This window comes from Filobasidium floriforme (assembly GCF_021052385.1).
Source record: "Filobasidium floriforme strain CBS 6241 chromosome Unknown HD553scaffold_1, whole genome shotgun sequence".
Lineage (NCBI taxonomy): Eukaryota > Fungi > Basidiomycota > Tremellomycetes > Filobasidiales > Filobasidiaceae > Filobasidium > Filobasidium floriforme.
In genome coordinates, this window is record NW_025763622.1 from 90,151 (window position 1) to 111,369 (window position 21,219).

The following is a 21,219-nucleotide window of genomic DNA, read 5'->3' on the forward strand; positions in this document are numbered from 1 at the left end:
AACAGCTCTGGCTATGGTTGGTTCGCTTCTTCGAACATGAAGACAGCTATATAAGCCCTCTCGAATCCGGCATATAGCTTGCTGGTCGATATCATTTTATATTACGCTGCTCATCCTAACATTCCCAAATCACACGCGACCACGCACCTGTCCAACAATCTTTACAACAGGCAAGATGACTCCTCCTCCTTCCATGAGCCAACAATCTTTCGAGACGAACGAAGGTTCGATTAGGGAGTTCGTTTCCAGGCTAGTGACCTCTATCCTGGACGCCAGTCAAAGCTCCAGGAAATCCGCCGGACAGACCATCGAAGAATCCAAGGCAGAACGCGCGAAATCGCAAAACAAAAACTTCAAGCCTTTTCCCCGACTCGACCAAGTCTTGGATCTTGGCATCATATCGGATTGCCAGGTCAAATCTATCATGCCGGCCCAAGCACTCCCAAATCTTGACAAGTCTCTCGCAGGTTATCTGCAGGTAAGCCTGACATCTCTGGAGGCCACAAAATGGCCTTCATTTGATAACGTGCTGATGTATATTGCCTCAAACAGAATCAAGGTGTCTCCTGGACCAAAGAATGCGGAGAATCCGCCAAATCCACCGGGACCGCACCTTTCTTAGATACGGTGTGGGACGGAGCGAAGTTTCAAATCCCAATTGACGCAGACAGCAGCAGTACCTCGAGTGCCAAATGGTACTACGTATACGCCGAAGGATTCTGGTCGAAAGACAGGAAACGCAAACAGATAGAGTTCCGCGTGTACGGGCTAGTCGACGCAGCCATCGACACTTGAGTTATATGTTAGAGTGCGAGTCCAATCGATGTGAATCTTGTACCTGTAGTTTTCGCATGTGATTGACTAGTTTGCGAGCAGCAACTGAATGGACATCCGCGCCAGAAGAAGACTGTAATGAGTCGGCCCAGGGAACTCTGATATGTCAGCAGATTATCGATGCGCTTGCAGAAGGAATCTTCCCAGAGACGACTGAAGTACCCAGATGGCGAAGATGGCGATTCCATAAATCAGTCCAGACAACAAAACAGCGAAATCCGGGTGAGACCCTTCAAACTGGCGCAGTATCAAGGTATCTTCAGATGGTCATGAGAGGTCATGACAGTACCACATACGGTATCACATGGATCGCACACCTCTTTTCAGACCGTTTTAGGCTTGCGTTGGGGAATTAATCGTAAAGGAAAACGAAGTATTGCGACTTCTTGCGCGATCCAGTTTACAAGACGGACAAAGGAACGTATGATTCGCCACTTGAACTTATTCAGTACATAACGTCTGACTGTACAATATGCCCTCAAGTCAGGACGTACATAGGTGAGTGTATAGTATGCATCACGCTAGCTCACGACCGCGCCTATATCGATGTCACCAACCGTTATGATTGCAGAGACTGCATCGTTTCACTCTCAAAACTCCAGTAGTTGGTCGACCGGTTCGGAATGCTCCTCGCATTTCAATCCGCGTCGTCCGCACCTCGTCGCAAGTACGTTCGCGACTTCGCTTCGAGACACAACATCTGGGCTGGCGAAACGGATCAAGCCGTCATGGGACACTTCGTCTAGTCTCCGCCAGCCAGAGGACACGGAGTCATTCCACCATGATATCCAACATGATATCGAATCCAAACTGCGCCGCAGAGATTCTGCCATAGAACAGAGCCATCCGGGGCTCCTTCGCAGTAAGGCCCTCAGTACAGAAGGTCATCTTGAAGTGTTCAAGACGGACAAAGAATGGGACGCAACGAGGTTGATTATAGCCTTGATTGGGCGAGACGTGAGATCGTACCATCCGCACGAAGTCGCGGTCGGTACGGGCGACGTCTGTATCGCTGTTCCTCAGAAAGTGAGTGACTGATCATGACTGATCAGTGGCAAAAATGGGTTACGTCAACAGGTGCTAATCGTACCCAGGTGTAGTGGCAGTTTCATTGGGATGCTCACCATTGCGAGAGGTTATCGTCTACTGGACTGGTCTCTATTGCGAGGTTTGATGCAACGAATGTCGGCGTCGCGGAAGACATGACGAAACACCTCTTGCATAGCAGAGATAAGGAAAAGCTGAAGGACTTTGCGAGACGTTGTGACTCAGGAATGTTACTGAATGTGGATATAGGACCATATCGTCCTTCCTACTGGACATTTTCCAAGGGTCCTGGAAAGGTGTTGACGGTAGAGATTAAAGAGCAATTTCTTCGCCTTCCTGATGTACTAGCGTAATAGAGCTCTCGCATGAGTATACATACAGTATTTCACCGTCATACCTGTGATTCGGACGTCCGCAGGACAGCAACTCTCTGCTCAAAGCCGCGGTTGCTGGTCAAAACCGCAACAAGATATCGTGCCCCAGAGTAAACAACCTGTCTACTAGGATTGCCACCATCGATCTAGCGGCCGAACAGAGGGAGACACACCGCATCAACCATCACTAGTAACGATCCTGCCGTGACCGCGCTGTTGGGGCATGGATCGAGTGAAATTTCTATGAGAACAAAGGAAGCCTATAACTCGGGGCGATAGACTGAGCAATCGCGCTACTAGCTGATGAGCAGCCTGGTCTGCAAAGGACGTTTGAATCTGCCGTCATCACTGGCAGATACATACGCGATATGGCGTTTAAAAATATCGATACCAGTATTTATGTGATATGATGAAATCATTCGCTACTCCGACAATGCAGCCGGGATAAATGAGGATGCTGATACGCTTGAAATCGTCAGAGCGGAATCCAGTCATGTCTTTGAAGAGGTTGTGGCCTGATACTGTGTATAAGGGGCGGCAATGTTCGGAGTCGGACATTTGACGACGTGCAGATATCGAGGCCCGAAATCTTTCCCCCCGCTCTACTGCCACAGAACTTCCTTTCTCTTCGCTATGACTCCGCAGAGAGAAAAATAGGAGGAACTGCACATCAGGACATATATATTATGATCAGACAAGGTCGCCAACGACTCGTTTCTTTGCTGTCGTACCGCGTGCATTACCACACTAGACCCACCTGGGAGCGTGTCCAATCATTCTGCAAACAGATCCAAAATGACAGGTTCTAAAAGCATACTCTCTCGGTTTACATCCTTCTCATTCGGGAGCAGGACTGATAACTCAAGCACGAACGCATCTGACCCATCTCATCAACCGTCTGGCTCTCAGTTCGAGTCTTCAGCGTTAACTGTTGGCGGAGGAGGTACAAATGCGACCCTGGCAAGCGAGTGTCCATCTACCGGGACAGATGTGGTCGTGGACATCATCAAACGAAGCCTTGCTGCCAACGTCTCTCCTTTAGGCTGTGAAGTAAGTAACTTTGGAGATCCACTGTACGACGACTCGCTGAGCTTGAGCGACCGATTTAAACAGTTTCTGATTGAATGGTTCCCAAGTGTCAAAGCCATCAAGTCTTCAAAGTCTCACACCGTCCAGGTGACCCGTTCGACAGCGCCGCAGACAAAGAAGCCGCTAGATTTTCAGGCAAGGCCCAAATTCCTCCAATATAAATTCGCGCCCAAAGAATTTGATCTGCTGCAAAACGTCAAGAGCGAAAATCCGATCGATGTCGAGATCAACGACGAGTCCGTCATCATGATCCTGGAGAAGACTGCCCCGAATCAGGAACTCAATGACCTGTTCGCCCTTCGTTCTGCGCAATCCCATTCTCTCAAGGTGACATTCTTGGGCGACTGGAAAAAGTTTGGCAACTTATACCGAACGCCTGACATAGTGAAATACACCACACAGTAGTCTCGTGCACGATCCCCGTAAAGCGAGGAATCGCTCGCCGTTGTAAAGCACTTGTGGCCTGACCAATCTACCACTAGTATGATCAACGATGCTGCAGGCTTCGGGCGACATCTAGCCGGCTTTCATGACCTTTGTACTTGTGTGGCGATTTTTAAATGCGTACTTCCTGTTGTGTCAAGCTCGTCGCTTTAAAGTTAACTTCTCGCCTCAGGTTTGATGTTGAGCGCGGAGGTCGACACTAGACTAGTACAGCTACACTTCAAATATCACCCTGGGGTCTTTTTTTCACTCCATGGAAATCACTAAGTCCCCCGATCAGCACTGTACTGAAATCTCGATTCGGTATGGGTTCCGACCTGCCCAAGCAAGACGAATCATATCGCGAATATAGGAGATCTTCATCAGGATATACCGGTGTTGCTATTGCGCATCTCTATTCCTGCGCACAAATATAGCGTTCTCAGCATCTTTTCGGCCGGCGGACGAGCCTGACTTCCAGATGTCGGAACCTGCACAAGACACCTAAGCGCTGCAATGACGGGTATGAGCGAGTGATCAAAGCACGAGACCAATGGTATTTCGGTTCCACCAACCTCTGAGTCCCTGTTAACCTTGGTGTCACATGCCACCAGTCCTCTCGACCTCTCCGCGTTCCTTCACAGTAAGGCCCTGATAGCCACCGAGATTGTCATCGATATAGCACCCTGGTAATCAAAGGAATCCTTAAGCCTCGTGTCTCGATACTTGTGATAGAGAGTCGCGTGATCCTCGACGACAAGGCAGAAAACGCGCCGGAGACCCGATCCGATAGATTTCTCTGGGGTTGTACCATCCGTGCTTCCTTTATCTGAATCGTCATTTATCGTCTTGTCGGGTTACATGATGATTCGCCACCCATAACCCATTGCATATAAGGCGGTAGAGAGAAGGGCGAGTCCTTCCGTGATCTGCTGGTCAAACAACCTTTTACGCCAGCCTTATCCTTGGATCAGCACTTCAATCATGTCTTCCAGAAACACTGCCGAACGCGATGCTTCCGATAAGAATCCTAAAACTTCTTCCTGGACATCCAAGCTACTCCACCGCAGGTCTGACTCCAGGGGAACGGGCACGAACGAACAACCGAGCGGACAGGCCACATCGGCGTCTGACTTCCTCAGCGCTGATTCTGCAAACGAAACTGCTCAAAGTCTCGTCCCAACCGGATACCGCTCTGACGTTGAGACCGTGATCACCGCCGGCGGATTTGACGAGTCGGTGCTGAACATACCCAAGGTCAAGCCCGTTGGGACGTGGAAAGACTTCGTGGTCTCCCTCATTGAGGAGAATCTCGGCGAAGATCCTTTGCATTCCGCTTACACCGTGAGTCTCAGCGCCTTCGATTCACAGTACAGCAATAGCTCGCGCCACACGATAGATCCGCTGAGACACCTCTTGTCGTTCCTCCTCCGGAACAGTTTCGCATCGAATGGGGCCCAGAGTCTAAAGGCGAACCGTACTCCCAGCTGCCATCCTACCCAAAAGGAATGGTGCTTTACCCCGGAAAGGTAGCTCGATACTCCCTGCAGCCATCGGAACCAGGGAAAAACGCCACCGAGAATCTTGACCATTCTGCGAGTGGACCACTCCATCTCACAGACGAGATGTTCGCGATGCTCGAAAAGACCTCCACTGAAGAAGCTATCGATGTTCGAATCAAGAATGTCGATGTATTCATGTTTACGGAGAAGCCACGTGACCCCCAGGAGCTTTTGGAGACTATGGACGGCACGCTGACCAAGAAAGCCACGAAACAAAGACTTCACGTGACGTTCGCCCACAATTGGAATCCCGTTCACAGGGATCTATTCGAGAGTGACGAAATCACAAAGACACTGAAGGGAAAGGGACCTCTGCAATCTTAGATTCCGATTGTACTTGCTTTACTCTCTTTGCCGCTTGAATATGTGAATGAGATGGACGTTGTTTCACGATAGAGCGTCACTTGGATCTCACTTGAACGCTGGAGCTGTCAACATGCATTTCCTGATGGCCATCATGTATACGTCTCTGTACGGCGAGGTTTCATTTTCAGTGTCATTCCGACTGTCAGAAAAATTCCAACACATAGTTGTTTTAGAGCTGCAAAAGCTATCTAGGCCGGTCGGATCCTGCGATGACACGAGCTCGCGTTAGATCTCGCTGAAGTTGGGTAAGGTCCTGTTGCACAGAGCAACTTAGCTGCCAAATACTGATGATGACACAAACGGTATTTATGTGTCACAAACCCAGCGCTGGTATACCCAACATCACGGTGATCATCGTGCTCTCGATGAAGACATCCACCTTCCTGAATCCGCCTGCAGCGCAGCCTCCACGGCAACCTAGTCGGCCGCGAGCGTTGTAGTCTCCGTAATGATGAGAGAAGTTCACATCTTCCGTCCAAACTGAGAGCGCACGAATCTATATAGTCACTTTCGGCAAGACCACGCCGCCGCTGACGACCAAGTGGTCTCAATCGTCGAGGCGAGACCATCCGCCTTCTGTCGAAACCATGAGCCCCAGAACCTGGTTTGATCTCGCACAACGCGTTATCTAAGCTGAGTTATTTAGTTCCTTGTTCAGTGGTATCAGCTCCGCATCGCTTACCGCCCAATGTCAGAGACGAGAGCTGAACCAAGTTATAACTTAGCTTGGTTCGTCTTGCAACCGAAGCCCGGAATTACATCCCGGACGTCTGCCATATTCGCTAGTATCCCCGCTGGGGAAGCTGGCAATATCCGAAAGGATATCGTGTTGCGTAGGAGCTCTTGAGTTCAATGGCAGGCCGGCGACAAAACGAACACCAGGAACAGAGCTCTCTATGTTGTGCGAAGCCTCCCACAACTGTTCATTCGCTCAACAGGTCTTGGCGGTGACGTGAAACAGTCACTCGAGGGGAAGCGACTCCTGTCAGTCTAAATCTCTATTCGTACTCAGTCCCATAAACCCATGACTCCTCTGGCCGCAATCCCTCCGTTTTCGACTACAGAATGAGACATCCGTGACCTGGTCTTAGATCTATCCTGGCAAGCGTGGCCGGTATTGTGAGTCCAGGTTTAATCACTTGCAGAAAAAGAACCATCAGCTTGACCGAAAACTTCCATCAACTTGTGGGCTCACCATTTCCATTGATCCACTATTTGATCGTGCTCAAGCAACCTTCCATCCCTCACAGACTCAATTTTATAATGGCCTCACCTAGACTTCCAGCATCTCTAGTCGTACTTAATCCAGTGAGCCACATGTCTCACTTACATGAGCGATAATCACACGTTTCAGAATTCGACGATCGCGCCTGCCGTGCTGAATTACGTAATCAAGCACTTGCGTGATCGGGTCCTGCCGGCCCTCGGTAACAGCGTGAGCAGTGATCTCACTGCCCGTTCGAAGGAAGATGATGCAAGATACGACCATCTCTTATCTCCTAGTGCTGACTATACTACAAGCTACAACTGAATCAACCTTTCCAACGGCTAATCGACATTCCAGCACCCAGAAGTACCAACACACTCGAGTATAGCGAAAAGTCGGCGACCAGAACGACCAAAATGAGCTTGGTCAGTCGACCCGCTCGCGGGCTACTGCTGCAGATCGATAACTCGATGACTGATTATATCCCCGTTACCTGGACTGTCCGATTAGATGCGACAAGAAGACGAGAGCGAGGGTATCGAGGTGGCATGGGGTGAGCACCGGCACTTACTCATCATACCCCAACATTATTTAGCTCGAAGACTGAATACCGTTTATCGCATGTGTCTGATTCGACAAACCAGAGGACCAACAACGGATCAGCGCATTCTCGAAATACAACACCCGGCTATCTAGTATCCAAGACGAGCTCAAGAAGTTACAGGTCAGTCTTCCCTTCCCGTCTTTATCTTGCTGTTCTGTAGAGCTTCGAGTTGAGCTGTCACCTGATATGTTTTTGCGATGTCGACGGTTCTGGCTGGGCTGTATAGGAAGAAAAGGAGCTGTATGACGATTTGGAGATGGAGTTGGAGCTTGCGGATGAGAAGGAGCCTGTCCCGTGAGTCTATATCTACTCGTCGTGGCAAGGTCATACAGCTGACGATCCGTCTCTTCTGGTACACGATTCCCACCTCGGTGTCTTCTTCCCTATGACTCTGGCTGCTCTGACCTCAACACGCTCGACTATGGACCAAATTCAACTCCAACCTTCTCTTCTCTCTCTCGTCATCCTTCCCGCAAACCGACACTACACTTTCCGCCCAAAACTCCTTTTAATAGCTACCAACTAGCCTCAACATTCTTCCACCTAACCCCCGCTCAAGCAATCCGACAACTATCCCTAGAACGACGTACCTTGCAGAAAGAAATCCGGCGGTTAGAGAAGAGGCGGGACGAGTGTGTAGATGGGATGAAGGGGTTGAAGATTGAATTGTGAGTCTGAGTGTGGAAGGTGTCGGGAGGTGGGGTCCGCGGTGGGGTTTGGTGGCGGTGTCTGATGGTGCTGGTGGTGCTGGAAGTGCTAGTGATGATTGTGGTGGGGGAGGTGCAGAATCAGGGTGGGGGATGTGACGTGGAAGACCACACGGAGAGCCTGCTATCACCCGGGACGATGTGGGATGCAAGGCAGGACGAACTCCGACGCAACTGCCATCTATCGTGACGACCCCTAACATTGAGCTGTTGCTGACGAAACCGTCTTTCCACAAATCATTTGACAGGTACGCCAAGTTCGGGAACCAGATCAACTTGGAGACGGATCCCAAGGATGACTAGCCCACCAACCTACAAGTTTGAGAACAGGATCCTCCTCGTTGATTCTCTTTCAATCTCTCTCGGCTCCGGACTATAACGATTAAGATTCGAGCTCTCCAGGATTCGACCTTGAAGACGAGAACGGATGTCGGCTTTAGATCAATCATGAGGATCGAGATCCGAGATCGGGATGCCAGGCTAGGCCCGACCGGGGCGGGAAGCTGTACGAAAGTAATGTCTTTGCGTTCTATGTACCATCATAACATGTCAATATCGTCGCGACCTCAGGAGCGAGACGAACGTGGGGATTCTCAGGTCAGCGTGAGTAAGTATCGACAGCCGGGACACGAAGGGGTACAATTGTGCCTCGTGTCTTTTAACAGCCAGTGGATGCATCGTCGATCGTCAACAGAATAATGTTCAGGCGGTTCTGTCGTACCTGTCTTGAACAGGTAATGAGAGACGTGGTTGTTCGCAAGATTCTCTGTTTTTCCGGATCCGCACGCGAGCGAGGCCAGGTCGGGCGACCCCCAAGCAAGTTCGACCATGATATCGACCATGTACCATGTACCATATGTCATATGTCTTCGTCCTATACATGCACGACCCATCTATTCCTAATCCCTATATAACCACGCAAGATGCCTCAAGAATACTTGGATAACGAGACGGTCAGTCTTCCCGTCCACCCTACACCTCTACGGCGAACGCGAACGCAAACCTAACCGAGCCGATCGCTTGCTTTTCCCTATCTGGCCTTACCTCGTCTTCACTTTCGACATCGACGACCTATACTATATATCATACCCACCTCATCCACCACCCATGCAAACAGTTCTTAACACGGCTAGAATCTGCCTTCAAGACAGCGTCCGAAGAGGGGAGCCGAGCGGGGAGTGTATGGTTGACTCATAAACGATGTAAGCCCTGCCCCGTCTTTTCCCCTTCCCCATTGTTTCCCTCCCTGGTTGGCTCTACGCCTTCTTGCTCATCCGGACTCACTGCTCTTCAACGCTGACGACGACCCATACCGTCTGTGCTGTGTTCGATAGATACATACCAAGAAGACCCAGCATCTCCGAATCAGAACCAGAACGCGAATCCCGATGTCGATGGAGACGTAGACGCAGACGATGTGGAGATGGAAGCCGTAAACTCCTCAACCCCAACCACAACTACCGGAGGAGAGAAAGAATACGAAGTGCTCGTCAGGTGTACGAATGGGTCTGATTTGAATTTCTCTACACGGGTGAGTACAGTATGGCTGTGAGTATGATCCTTGTGTCATCACACTGAACCGGAACCATGGAACGACCATCTTCTCGGACCTCTTCGTTCATCCATACTTTTCCTTCGCTCTTCTCTCCTCTTCCCACCCCACGTCTCTCTCACATGACCGCTCCTTCAACCCGGCGAACCCGAACCCAACCCCCTCCCTGCCCACTCGCAGATACCCGCCCCCTCCCTCCCACAATTCCACACCCTCTACGCATCCTACCTCCGCTCCCAATTCGCATCTACCATGATCAAACGTGACAAGAAGAAAGAAAAGCTCAAAGCTGAGAAGCGGGAGGCTTGGAAGAAAGACTTGTTGGTGGATGTTAGGACGGAGAGTCGGGTGGAGGGGACGGGGAAGAAGGTTGGGCATAGGCAGAGGGTGAGTTTTAGTTTGCGAGTGCAGAGGTTATGTTGTTTTTGCTTTTTCCCCTTTGGTGGAGGTTGGTCGCTTGAGGGTTTCGGGTGGGGGTTCGAGTTGGGTCAGGTTGGGCCTGCAAAAGACCGGATTCCGCAGGGGGTTGAAGTTGGTGCGGAGTGTGTGCGGACCGAGTGGATCGCGGCATCCGCGCTGATCTTGAGAGGAAGAAATGTCGCTGACCACTTCCTCGTTCCTCTCTCTCTTCGCTCCACCTGACTCACCCATATCTTCGCTCGCGATCACATTCATCCGTCCGCCTATCCATCCTCTTTCTGCTCATGTCCTACCTCACCAACTCTCCATCTTCACACTCCACACCATCCGAAAACGACAACGACAACGTGTAAACGACACCCAGGCCCGTCGACTACAAGCTCAACGTAAAAAAGAAGCTCAGCGTGAAGAGTTGGAAGAGCGGGAGAGGACTTCGACTAGGCCGGGCGTATAAGGGATGTTTCCCACTAGACGGGTAATAGCCTGTCTATCGAACGGGTCCGCGAATCTTTTCAGTTGGACCAAAGGAATTGGACGTTGGGTGATGAAGAGGAATTGTACGGATGCATGAAGCGGGAGCAGAAGATGTTTATGAACATGATCATAAACATGGATATCAGAATACCTCGGAATCATACCAATTCATCACGCCGATGCCTTGGATCGAGCAAGTGGACGCGATATTTCTCAGGGGATACGATCTTAAGTGGCTGAGACTGAAACCCGAGTTATCGCGAGTGCTTACAGGCTTCGAGGAAGACCTCGAGGAGCTTGCTGGTACTGTACGTGGACATATTTGGAGGTCAGTGTCGTAGTGTGAAATCTTGGAAGATCAGGGAGATGTTTGCTGATATCGCAATCTACTAGCCGTTGCAGAGCCGTGTCTTTACAGGTAGAGATCCTAGCCTCATATCGGACTAGAGAGTCTGTCAAGTGTCACGCGATCGATATCCAACATCGGGATGGCTTTGGGATTCAAACTGAAGCCTGCAGTACCGGTCTTGGAGATCAACGGTCTCCGAATGATATCACGGAACGACGGAAGTCGTATAGGACGCTCGGTCTCCTTGCTAGTCATGACGAGCTGGAGAGGTACCATGAGCAGGTAAAGGGTGTCGTCGTCTGCAAACCGATTTCAGCCTGGAAAAAAAAGCCGAAGATGCAGCATCGTGAAATTTGTTCTGGGCGCAGAATCAGCATGGCCAGGCATGAACGGGTTTCCGCCGCCTCTCGCGATACTTTCGAGAACAACGACTTGCAAGATGAGTTGGGTCTCGCCATTCCGACCGGGTCTCACTGTCGAGACGAAGCAGATCATCCTGAATGGTACAATCTCCCATCGAAGTAAGAACATCGCCGCAGGCACACGACATCGGTTGGGTGGCAGGAAATTCGACCACGACTCACTTCATGATCGTGGCGTCATCTTCGGACACATGGAAGGCCGGTCCAGTGGAGTCTGGGAGACGTAACTGTGCGATTGGCCTTTCTTGCAAACCGGACCGTCGTCAAGTTCCATCGACAACCGAACATCTGACGAATCCAAACTGAAAGGAAGCGTCTCGAAATCACGTGTATCACGCCATCCGCTGCGACGGCGTCCCCCTCGGTCACATTGTGACTTGAACATGCACAAGTAGATCAGGTGGTGAACGACATCGGATGATCACGCGCGCCTCGATCTGGATATGAAAGGATGTCACAATGCGTGATCAGAGACGCCTAATATTGACGGAAGATGATACGAAGAATGATATGACAATAATCAAAGGGAAAGACGCCACTCTCGCTGGCCGGAAAAGTATAAGAGTGCCTTTTGTTGGCCATGACAGTACTGGATAAACCTCGAGAATACAAGCCGCGGTCAAATCAGTCTCGACACCCCCCTTCTTCCCCCTCACGCCTACATTCCAAGTCGTTTTGAGTCACCAGTCATCATCTTACCCAACATCATGTCTTCCCAATCTAAGACGCATCCCGATACGATCGACATGCGAGATTTCGACAATACCTCCGCCTCCGACATCTCGAAACTCATTGGTATGCTTCGACAACGCACCGTGTATGTGAACGGCAACTGGTATGAATGGAAGGTCAACACGAACCAGAACTGGTTGAAGGACGGCGAAACGGCGATGTGGCTGGCACTCGAAAGACCTCTTGCCAGAAAAAAGGCTCGCCAACAACCCCCGCCAACTCGCAGGTACATCGCCCCCGAATGGTTTGGCAAGGAAATAGACAAGGCCTGGGGAGTGACTGTCGGAGATATGTTGGCGATCAGAGCTGAGGTCGAAAGGAAAGACAAGCAGCATCTCCCAGCGTGGGTGTACGCGAGGGAATTGCAATGGTGGAATGCGATGTTCAACGATAACATCGCGGAAGCTCCAGTTTACATCAGGCACGTGCTCGATCTTCAGCGAAAGATCGGCTTAAAATCCCGAGACTACCCAGGATTCAAGCTTACCAATGAGAGCATTCCGGACCTGACCATATCATTTATGGAAAAGATCAGCTCGTTCGATGGAAGCCAAGTCGCGTCGAACAGTTTTCAGGGAGATGGAGACGCAGAAAGCGTCCAATCGATAGGCAGCACGTTCGGAGCCCCTGGAATGGATTTTGCATCAGGGGGGTCTGTGTTTCGCGCCGAACAGAGACTGCAGGACGATGAGGATGCGATGTTTCAGATCGCGACCCGCATCGACAAACTTGAACCTGAGGCTGGTTCGACCTTGAATGAACAAGTGTTGGGAATCGCCAACGACCTGAGCTTGCTCAGTCTGAGCCAAGCGACAGGCTAATGCTCATCAGCATCACAGTCGCATACGAGAAAGGACCGCAAAGCCGCTGGGAAAGGAATGACTGGATTTGAGTACGATTGAAGCTGCGTTTTTGCTTGCTTTACTTGATTGTTGTAAGATTAATATTCAGGATTATATCAGCAATGTGAATCGATTTGACACGCGAGCGAATCTCCGTTCGACAGTCCCAAGATCTGATCCTTGGCTTGAAAATGTGATATCCACCGGCTAGGTTCGCCGGTATTCATGGCAATACAATCTTTCGATCATGAGGAATATTGACACCTATTCACAAAGCCAAACCATGACATTAACCACCCTTTCACGGAAATTCAATTTTGTCAATTTTGCTCCGTCCCTATCTTCTGGTATGTTGACTTACGACATTCGACCTTGCCTCAAGATTCGTCCTGCGCTACTACCAAGGAATCTCCGCATCATCCGGCGCACTCCAAAACTTGCCTCCTGCCGAGCTCCTCGTCGCACCGTCGACGTATCTCAGAATACTCTGTGCGGACTCTTGAGGAGTGATGATCTTGAAATCCGGTGAGAATTCGTGCCCGGCAGACTGATCAGGCATATTCGGAGGCAGAAAGATAGAGATCATGACAGCAAAGAAGAATTATCAGCGCGTGGAGTCAAGCGGTCAAAGAAAGACAGAGAGGAGGGGGAAGCTCACCATATCAGTCTCGACGACACCCGGATGCAGAGCGAAAGCAGCGAGGTTCTCTTTCTCGTGTTCCTGGTTGATCCTAGCTGCGATCATGTTCACGCCGACCTTAGACGTTGCGCTACCAAGCCAATCGTTGGTGTTACATAGGGAGTACAGAAGAATCAATGATGCGGTCAATGAAACCGTCTGAATGGATCCCGTTGCGGCATATAACTCACTAAGCTGTGATAGGCTGATCAAAGAGCTGTCCCAGACTAGCCCCTCCCGAAGAGATGACCGCGAACTTGGGCGCCGCGGACTTGAACAACGCCTGAGCCGTACCTTGAAACAAGATGAGCGGGCCTAGGGTGTTGACCTCGAAATGGTTGCGCATGTCTTCCAGGGGAACGGAGAGAATTGGGGAGTGGCCGGTCATGATACCTGAGATACAAAGCATCACGCCAGTCAGGTTTCGAAGAGGGAAAAACGACATGAGATGATCATCGGGATATGCCGAACTACTCACCTGCGTTGGCAATGACAACATCGAGCTTGCCAGCCTTGTCCAGAATGACCTTCCCGACCTCTCGCGCGTCTTCTACAGAAGTCGACGACAATCGCACAAGGTTCAAACGATCCCCGTACTTGTCGGCCAGATCTTTGAGTTTATCCCCGGTCTTCAAGGAATCGATCTTCCTGACTCCGGCAAACACGACGACGTTGGGCTTGTGTTCAAGCAGATCTTGTACCAGAGCCAGACCGACACCGCGGTTCGCGCCGGTGACTGACAGCATCCGTTTCACCTTTAGGTACACCGCTCCACACGCGCGCGTGGTCCTTATCATCGACACTCACTAAGATACGAAGTGGTAGAGGAATTCGACATGACTGAATGAATAACGAGATGGTTGTATGTCGCAAGACCCAGTCGGGAGGAGTAGGGACGATCAAGTAGTTTCAGGTTCTTATAGTTCTGGGTCGTTTGGTTCCGCTTGAGTGCGCCGCGCCTCCACCTCCACTCATACCTCTTCACCTCCACCCAAATGACGATATGGTCTTCCTCGTGGAACATCTTTCCTGTACAAGTCAAGGTTTCTACAGCGGCTAGATGGATGTCTTTCACTAGCGATGTGAGCTACAAGGCCTTTCTGCGGCCGCAAATGCGAGCGCTTCAAGTCGCCAAGCGATAATATATCACGCACTCCACCCAGAGGCACGCCATCTTGTCCCGGGCTGTCGTATGTGCAATCCTACTGAGTAACTGGTCGTAGAGCGCTTGTAAGGTGACCCTCGTTCTAGAGGCTGATTCCTGGTCATGTGCCTCGCGGAACAATCCTTTCGAGACGTCATGTGGGTGTCCAGTCGATGACGCGACAGGAGAACGTTCAAGAAAGGAGGTTTGTCCCAGGGGTACAATGAAAGGGACCCTGCCTGGCCGATTCAGGCATGCACCTAACCATAGATACCTCTAGCGATTTGCGGTATATAGAGCGGCCAGGCTCAATTCGTAGCCCAAGTCATCAGCAGCACTATCCAATTCTTACCCAGCACTTGACAGACGATGAGTGCTCCTACCCGCCCACGAGCTGCCGAAGAGGTCTGGCTGCCACAAGACGGCATCCTACAAGAATACAAGGACGTTGTACGGCGGATGCTGACACACCGAATCGTCCGAATCAACGATATCTGGTGCGAATGGGGGTGGAGGGAATTATATAAGGAAGACGAGAGCAGTGGCGAGACGTTCACTACATACGCACTTCAGGCCAGAAAGATCGAGCGGGGCAGCGAATCTCTGGATCCCATGGCCGTTTACGACAAGTTCAGGACTCACAGAAAGGAGTCCGGATGGTTGTTCCCTGCCAGGTGTGTCGAAGCTGCTTTCAGGTGGGACATGCCACCTCGGTGGCTGCGGGCGCAACGCACATTCCGTCTACTGTTCGATCAGACGGGGTTCCACAAGAAAGCCGAGGTCGACGCGGACTTTGCTATAGCATATGCCATAGCGAAGCGCCGAGAACTACTAGACCATCGCAGAACTCGGAAGGACGATCCCGTTGAAGTCTGTGGCTTGGAAGAGATTGCTGAGCTTGCGACGTCTTTCGTCGCATCGGTGGGGGATACTATCTTAGACCTCCGAAGCGTTTTGAAAGACAAAGGCGACCGGGATACCACAGACGAAAAGGTGATCCAAGCGTTCTTTACCAAAAGACAGTTCGAAGAATCAGAGATCGACAAGAGGTCTCAGCGATACATGGAATCCTGTGAGGTGGATGGAGATCGGCGTGTAGCAGCTGCTTATGGCGCTCGAATGTTGTTCGAGAAATATCCAGAGCTCAGCAAAGACGTCTTTCGTGATATCCAGTGCATGTCTATGAACATCTCCACGAGTATCGCGACGGAACTTGAGGAAATAATTGACTCCACTGTATCGAACTATCTCGCCAATTCGTTGAGTCAAGAGAGTATCCTCAGGATGGATCCATCGAAGCTTGCCAATCCGCGTATGGCAGAAATCATACAGGTCAGAGGAGATCAACTTAGACGTAGAGAGGAAAGAAAGAGAAGAGGAAGGAGAAGAGCTAAGAGAGCCATGCAGCCGCCGGCATCGAGTGCTTCCGAAGAAAATCCATCGTCACTCAGTCCAGAAGCTATATCGATGTCGATCCGCACGAAGGCTACATCGACGTCCACCGGTGTCTAAGAAGGACGAGAGAATAGCATGCCCGGTCCGTAGCATCGCTAGCAGTATGATTATTCACTGCATGCTGACGATGATACTCCCATCGGCAACAGTCAAATGCTTGTCGGGATATCCTGCTAGGAGAATGCCAGTTGATTTTGCATTTTGCGATCAGCTACCGTTGTATGATGTATACCTTATGTCGTGTAGTCCATGGTCAGATTACTACGTCTAGCAAATTGTCACTTGTAAAGCCAGATAGAAAGATCGGTTATTGTATGCATATAACATCAGCTTCCCAGACTCTATGTTTCACCCTTGTAAGGAGGCAAACGATACCATAGGGCTGCAAGAAGCCTTACAGGTTTGATTCTTGACCAGATGATGTTGCTCGTCAAACATGGACTACGGGGAGCATCGAAAGGGTAGCACCGAAACATATAAAGACTCAGGATCTCGGCGCGTTCCTCCGAGAGGATGGCCGAATTCTAGTCCAGATGGAGTGATATTCAGTAGATGATGTGCGACAACATTTTCAAACCACTTCGATACGTTCTCGCCGAGTGTGGCCGATGCATCCTGTACAACTTGGATGATACGGTGACTATGAACGATCCGTAACGCATGCTCTGATATCTTGGCTGGAACACTGTTGGCTGACTTGCCGGTTACACCCTGGCCTAACGATATCTACAAATCGATTGTTGCTGTCACAGTATTCTTGAACTAGAAGAACGCCTATGCAATGTTGGTAAAATGATCAGCGGTGGACATCCCGTTTGGAGGTCACTCACAGCATCGGTCACTGTTCTCAACCGGACAAGACGCGACATACTATCTATCACACCTCGAGCAAGTGTCCGTGGCGAAACAAGCAGAATCGAGTACATTCGTAGCTCCCGGCTATGTCATTCTGCTCGACAAACGCTGGATTCTCTCGAAATCCTGCTTCTAAGGCCTGTCAGAACACCCCAAACAGGCCGCGCGACGCGTCCCCACAAGCGACGTTCCTTTGGCGCTGGCAACATGGGTTGTAATTAGTCATCGGGGCACTCGGATCTAGAGGTCAAGCGTTCGAATCCTGGTGACGGTGTGGGTTTTCTCTCTCGAGAGAGGGCTTCTCCTCACGGGCACCATAAAGCGCGTGGGTTTCGGGGGTGGACTCCTCTTAACGAGGGTGTAGTTGTATTTTTTGCATCTTTTTCTGGTCGGCTGTGCTTGTTGCTGTTGTTGTTACCGTGGGTGATGTGTAGCGTCGTGAGTTTCGTTCAGCTATCGCACTCCGTTAGGCTTGGGCCTTTTACTGTATCTCGATCTCGATACCATCTTCAGCCTTCTTGGGTGTCATCGCTGACGATACCGTCTGACGAACGTCAGATCATTAGACACGCATTCCGTCCCCCCGTGCACCGAGTCGTTCTGGCCGACTCAAAAGGCCAGAGTCGGGTCCTTTACCTGTCCGAGACGATCAAGACTAGGATCACTGTCCACATGTCTTCACCTTCTCTATCGGACGCAGTCGGAAGGGGTACAAAATGCATCGTCGAGCTGATAGAACCTCTTTCTGACATGAGCTTCAGCTAGCTCGAATCTGGAGACGGGACATCATAATAGGACGAGCCGATCGCCGACTTAAAAAAAAAACTGGTATCAAAAAGCGGCTAGGCCTATATCTTCCAGAAGAGGTCTTTGTCATTCAAGATCCTAACGATCGCTCGGATGACCAGACCCGATCGGTTCCGCCAGGTGGTCGATGCCCTCTTGAATTGATGCATCGAATACGGTTCAACTGCTCGACGAGATCGTATTCGACCGACTAGATATTCCGAAACCAATGTACAATCTCTAACGTCCCCAAGCCTTTGCTTGGCGCTCATATTCGTCATCAATACTTTTCTCGACGTTGGCGATCTCGAGTGTTTCTTCCATGGCTTCATCACCGCCCGGCACTCCGTTAATCATCGCGTACCTGCGCCATAGTTTCCGCCAGTCGACGAAGGCGATGATTGAACAAGAACAATAGTTGAGCTACGAGGACCACAAGCTGAATCCCCTGGACACGTTTGCTCACCTATGCAGTTCCGCATACATTATCCTCCAAATCTTCATGGTCGGGACGACATTGGAAAGATAGTTCTTCCCGTCCTTGTTCTTTGGGTGTCCTTCGTGCTGACGCAGGTATGGGGACATGTTTCGCTGCATGACAACACAAAAGCAAGACCGCTGAGACCGATTGCTTTCGGTAGGACTCGGGTGACTGGACTTACGTCGAGCCTCTGAATGATATGAACCATTATCATCAAATTCGGACTCGCCGCGACATGATCGACCGTAGCGCTTAAAGGCGCGGGGACTTCTCTGTGTAATGCAACGAGCACGTCAAAGAGCCCTACGGCAACTGGCATGCGATTTGCCAAAGAAGCCCAGATCGCCCTGAGGACGTCTTCCCGCATCTCAAAAGCTAAGAATATAGGTACGCGTCAACAGAAATCCTTTTTTTTTCTTCATAAATCAATGTATGGGCTTACGCGTGACCGTCTGCTGTTCGTGCAGAATCTTCCAGTACACCGAGGAGGGAAAGACCTGGTCGAATTCGCTGCGTCGTGTAGAGATCTCTTCTGCGCTGACGGTAGCCAATGTCGTCTTCAGGAGGATATGCCTTCTGTTCGTGGCGATAAGCTCTTGAGCTTTCTCTGAATCCTCGACGACCACATCGCTGCCTTTGATGATCGTCACGATCCGCTTGTCGTGGTCCGGATATGGTCGCCATGTTTCGTACATCTTGAGCACATGGGGTGCCAGATCTAACGCGCACGCGGATGCTGTCAGCCATAAACTCAGGACCGTATATCCTCGACCCAAACTCACCCAGATGCTTCTTCCCGTCAAAGACAGCGAGTTCCGACGAAAGGAGACTGTAAAATTCTTGAAACTCGGTTGGTAGCGAGGAGAACGAGACTGATGGTTGTGCAGTATCGGATCAGCGCTTGCGAAGCAACCGAGTTTCAGACCATCTTTCCGCCTGATGCTCACTAGACTCTAGCGCCGCGTCCGGAAGTAACAGCTCCTCAAGCTCGTGCTTGGCCGACGCGACCACCGCCGCTACCGCCGCGAGATTGGGACAGCCGGCGATGACTTCGATTTTGCGTTTCAGATTTTCGTCCATGTCAAAGTTCGATATCTTGAGCCCGGCGATGATGTCGAACTTGTCATTGGGGTCGTCGATCTGCTTGATAGTGGAGAAGAAGACCATGGCGTTCAACGTTTGATGGTAAGCCAGTGAAGAGGTGATCCAATGGAGGATTTTGATGCTTAGGTTGGATACGTTGATGTTAGTTTTGACCATAGTCGGCCTGGAAGATCCTCGAAATCGGACGTGTCAGAACGCGAAGCTCGTCGAGTCAAAGCAACCAAGGAAGTGGACTTACCAAAACGAAGCCATCGGGAGACCGCCGTAGTACTCTCCGATAAGCTGTCGGCGCTGCATCTTCGGTGGGACCGCTTCAAACGGCATCGTGAGTGGGCTCTTGAATATTTGCGAGGAGGAATCTGAAGCGGAAGGAAGAGCGGGGGGAGGGGCGTGGGGCCGGCGTCAGCAAAGCGTTTTGGCTTTGACCTATAAGCTGAAACTTACTTGAAGGATGAAGCGTGATGAAGTAGAAGGAGCCAAAGGATTGACTACCGAAAGGGAGACACTTGTACCGGCTCCCCTATGGATTCTTGGATACTCCTAATAGGAAGCCGTGATCAGGTTAGCGAAAAAGACAGGATGTAAGCCGATTGCTAGAATTGACACACCTCCTTTAGCAGCGCCTATCTTTGAAGTTCTGATGATGGGCCACTTGCCGATCTCTCTGTGACTACTGGGATACCAGGTGAGCGGATAGCGTCGATGTTGCTCGGGATGGATTGTATGCTCTAATCGATACGGTATGTCCACATGAGTCGAAATCAGAATGGTATATCAGCACGATCGTCCCGCCACGATGAGGAGATTCAAACCTTGGGACTTTAATACTCACCTGAGCAGACGAAAGCCTTTGAACAGACCACCGATACGGAGATTCCTGGGTGCGATACGGCTGAGGAACTTGGCGGGAGGGGTAAGCGAGAGATCAGTCTCGTTCTTCACATGGTAGAAGCTTTGGGATATGATTGAACTGACTGTTATCCTGTCGATCCGCTGTCAAGGACGAGGAATTCAAGTCTTGGCTGTTGATATCGAATAATACGAACAGCACGACCTTAGAGTCAGTAGCTTGCTGACGATACATAAAGGAGGGCGGGGATCATCCCGTCATAGTATCTGGCTCACCGAGCCAAACTACTCGGTATCTGACTTGCTTCTGTTGCTTCAAGTGATCTGGGGAATGTCGATACTCTTCCCTCGACTTTCCGATGCGTGTGAAGCGCAAGCTCGATGTGAGAACGGCTGGAACATAACACGAAAGGTCGGCACATCAGCTGAAGTCCTCACGTTTTCTAGGTAAACAAGCGAGGAGACGTACCGGTCCGATGAGCGTGCGAGTCGAAGTGTGATGCGTGGTGGGGACAGGTTACAGGTTGTACGGAGTTGTTGTTCTTAGTGTATATGTATGACGGCTTTCAAGGTCGCATGAGTTGAGAGAATAAGAGCTGTTCACGATCGGGAGGCGAAAGGAGTCAAGGGCAAGGAGAGTTGTGAGATTATGCGAGGAAAAAGGGCGATACACCCCATTTTCATTTCCCCCCGAGCCGAAGTGGATCATCCGAAACGCCTGTACACCTGATCCATCTCGGTGGATTCTTTCGATGGAAACGGCGACAACAGCGACGACGACGACCGTGCGCCCCGCGACATGCGACCAAGTGAGACAAGGACAACAGCATTCCGCGCTTAAAATAGCTTCCGAGTTCGCTTC

At 50.7% G+C, this 21,219-nt stretch overlaps 10 protein-coding genes across 10 annotated transcripts; 8 read left to right on the plus strand and 2 right to left on the minus strand.

Annotated features, from left to right (window-relative positions):
- Nucleotides 1-175: 175 nt before the first annotated feature.
- On the plus strand, nucleotides 176-2,446 carry HD553DRAFT_321012 (uncharacterized protein; the record flags this gene model as incomplete). Its single annotated transcript, XM_046181208.1, has 6 exons — nucleotides 176-478; nucleotides 553-761; nucleotides 866-1,056; nucleotides 1,234-1,332; nucleotides 1,406-1,860; nucleotides 2,300-2,446. The coding sequence occupies 6 exons, from the start codon at nucleotides 176-178 to the stop codon at nucleotides 2,444-2,446; spliced, it is 1,404 nt and encodes a 467-aa protein (XP_046039912.1).
- A 604-nt stretch (nucleotides 2,447-3,050) lies between these two features.
- Nucleotides 3,051-3,749, plus strand: HD553DRAFT_346798 (uncharacterized protein; the record flags this gene model as incomplete). Its single annotated transcript, XM_046183243.1, has 2 exons — nucleotides 3,051-3,305; nucleotides 3,369-3,749. The coding sequence occupies 2 exons, from the start codon at nucleotides 3,051-3,053 to the stop codon at nucleotides 3,747-3,749; spliced, it is 636 nt and encodes a 211-aa protein (XP_046039913.1).
- Nucleotides 3,750-4,751: 1,002 nt separating this feature from the next.
- HD553DRAFT_337966 (uncharacterized protein) lies at nucleotides 4,752-5,653 on the plus strand (the record flags this gene model as incomplete). The annotated part of the gene is made up of 2 exons (XM_046182312.1): nucleotides 4,752-5,111; nucleotides 5,207-5,653. The coding sequence occupies 2 exons, from the start codon at nucleotides 4,752-4,754 to the stop codon at nucleotides 5,651-5,653; spliced, it is 807 nt and encodes a 268-aa protein (XP_046039914.1).
- Nucleotides 5,654-7,204: 1,551 nt separating this feature from the next.
- Nucleotides 7,205-8,865, plus strand: HD553DRAFT_302046 (uncharacterized protein). Its single transcript, XM_046178686.1, has 6 exons — nucleotides 7,205-7,327; nucleotides 7,413-7,455; nucleotides 7,547-7,626; nucleotides 7,733-7,800; nucleotides 8,022-8,174; nucleotides 8,462-8,865. The coding sequence occupies exons 1-6, from the start codon at nucleotides 7,319-7,321 to the stop codon at nucleotides 8,514-8,516; spliced, it is 408 nt and encodes a 135-aa protein (XP_046039915.1). The 5' UTR covers nucleotides 7,205-7,318; the 3' UTR covers nucleotides 8,517-8,865.
- A 271-nt stretch (nucleotides 8,866-9,136) lies between these two features.
- HD553DRAFT_337968 (uncharacterized protein) lies at nucleotides 9,137-10,639 on the plus strand (the record flags this gene model as incomplete). Its single annotated transcript, XM_046182313.1, has 5 exons — nucleotides 9,137-9,166; nucleotides 9,331-9,415; nucleotides 9,548-9,744; nucleotides 9,946-10,152; nucleotides 10,550-10,639. The coding sequence occupies 5 exons, from the start codon at nucleotides 9,137-9,139 to the stop codon at nucleotides 10,637-10,639; spliced, it is 609 nt and encodes a 202-aa protein (XP_046039916.1).
- Nucleotides 10,548-11,930, plus strand: HD553DRAFT_376 (uncharacterized protein). Its single transcript, XM_046184184.1, has 3 exons — nucleotides 10,548-10,987; nucleotides 11,062-11,529; nucleotides 11,629-11,930. Exons 1-3 carry the CDS (start codon nucleotides 10,749-10,751, stop codon nucleotides 11,720-11,722), a joined length of 801 nt encoding a protein of 266 aa, XP_046039917.1. The 5' UTR covers nucleotides 10,548-10,748; the 3' UTR covers nucleotides 11,723-11,930.
- On the plus strand, nucleotides 11,898-13,114 carry HD553DRAFT_389 (uncharacterized protein). Its single transcript, XM_046184198.1, has one exon. The coding sequence runs from the start codon at nucleotides 12,138-12,140 to the stop codon at nucleotides 12,981-12,983; it is 846 nt and encodes a 281-aa protein (XP_046039918.1). The 5' UTR covers nucleotides 11,898-12,137; the 3' UTR covers nucleotides 12,984-13,114.
- Nucleotides 13,115-13,374: 260 nt separating this feature from the next.
- HD553DRAFT_278752 (uncharacterized protein) lies at nucleotides 13,375-14,534 on the minus strand. Its single transcript, XM_046178071.1, has 5 exons — nucleotides 14,491-14,534; nucleotides 14,162-14,419; nucleotides 13,875-14,076; nucleotides 13,663-13,774; nucleotides 13,375-13,551 (listed from the first exon to the last, which is right to left on the minus strand). The coding sequence occupies exons 1-5, from the start codon at nucleotides 14,519-14,521 to the stop codon at nucleotides 13,402-13,404; spliced, it is 753 nt and encodes a 250-aa protein (XP_046039919.1). The 5' UTR covers nucleotides 14,522-14,534; the 3' UTR covers nucleotides 13,375-13,401.
- A 662-nt stretch (nucleotides 14,535-15,196) lies between these two features.
- Nucleotides 15,197-16,339, plus strand: HD553DRAFT_337971 (uncharacterized protein; the record flags this gene model as incomplete). Its single annotated transcript, XM_046182314.1, has 1 exon — nucleotides 15,197-16,339. The coding sequence occupies one exon, from the start codon at nucleotides 15,197-15,199 to the stop codon at nucleotides 16,337-16,339; it is 1,143 nt and encodes a 380-aa protein (XP_046039920.1).
- Nucleotides 16,340-18,163: 1,824 nt separating this feature from the next.
- On the minus strand, nucleotides 18,164-19,832 carry HD553DRAFT_337972 (uncharacterized protein; the record flags this gene model as incomplete). The annotated part of the gene is made up of 7 exons (XM_046182315.1): nucleotides 18,164-18,287; nucleotides 18,390-18,514; nucleotides 18,586-18,779; nucleotides 18,847-19,122; nucleotides 19,187-19,276; nucleotides 19,352-19,671; nucleotides 19,747-19,832. 7 exons carry the CDS (start codon nucleotides 19,830-19,832, stop codon nucleotides 18,164-18,166), a joined length of 1,215 nt encoding a protein of 404 aa, XP_046039921.1.
- Nucleotides 19,833-21,219: the final 1,387 nt, after the last annotated feature.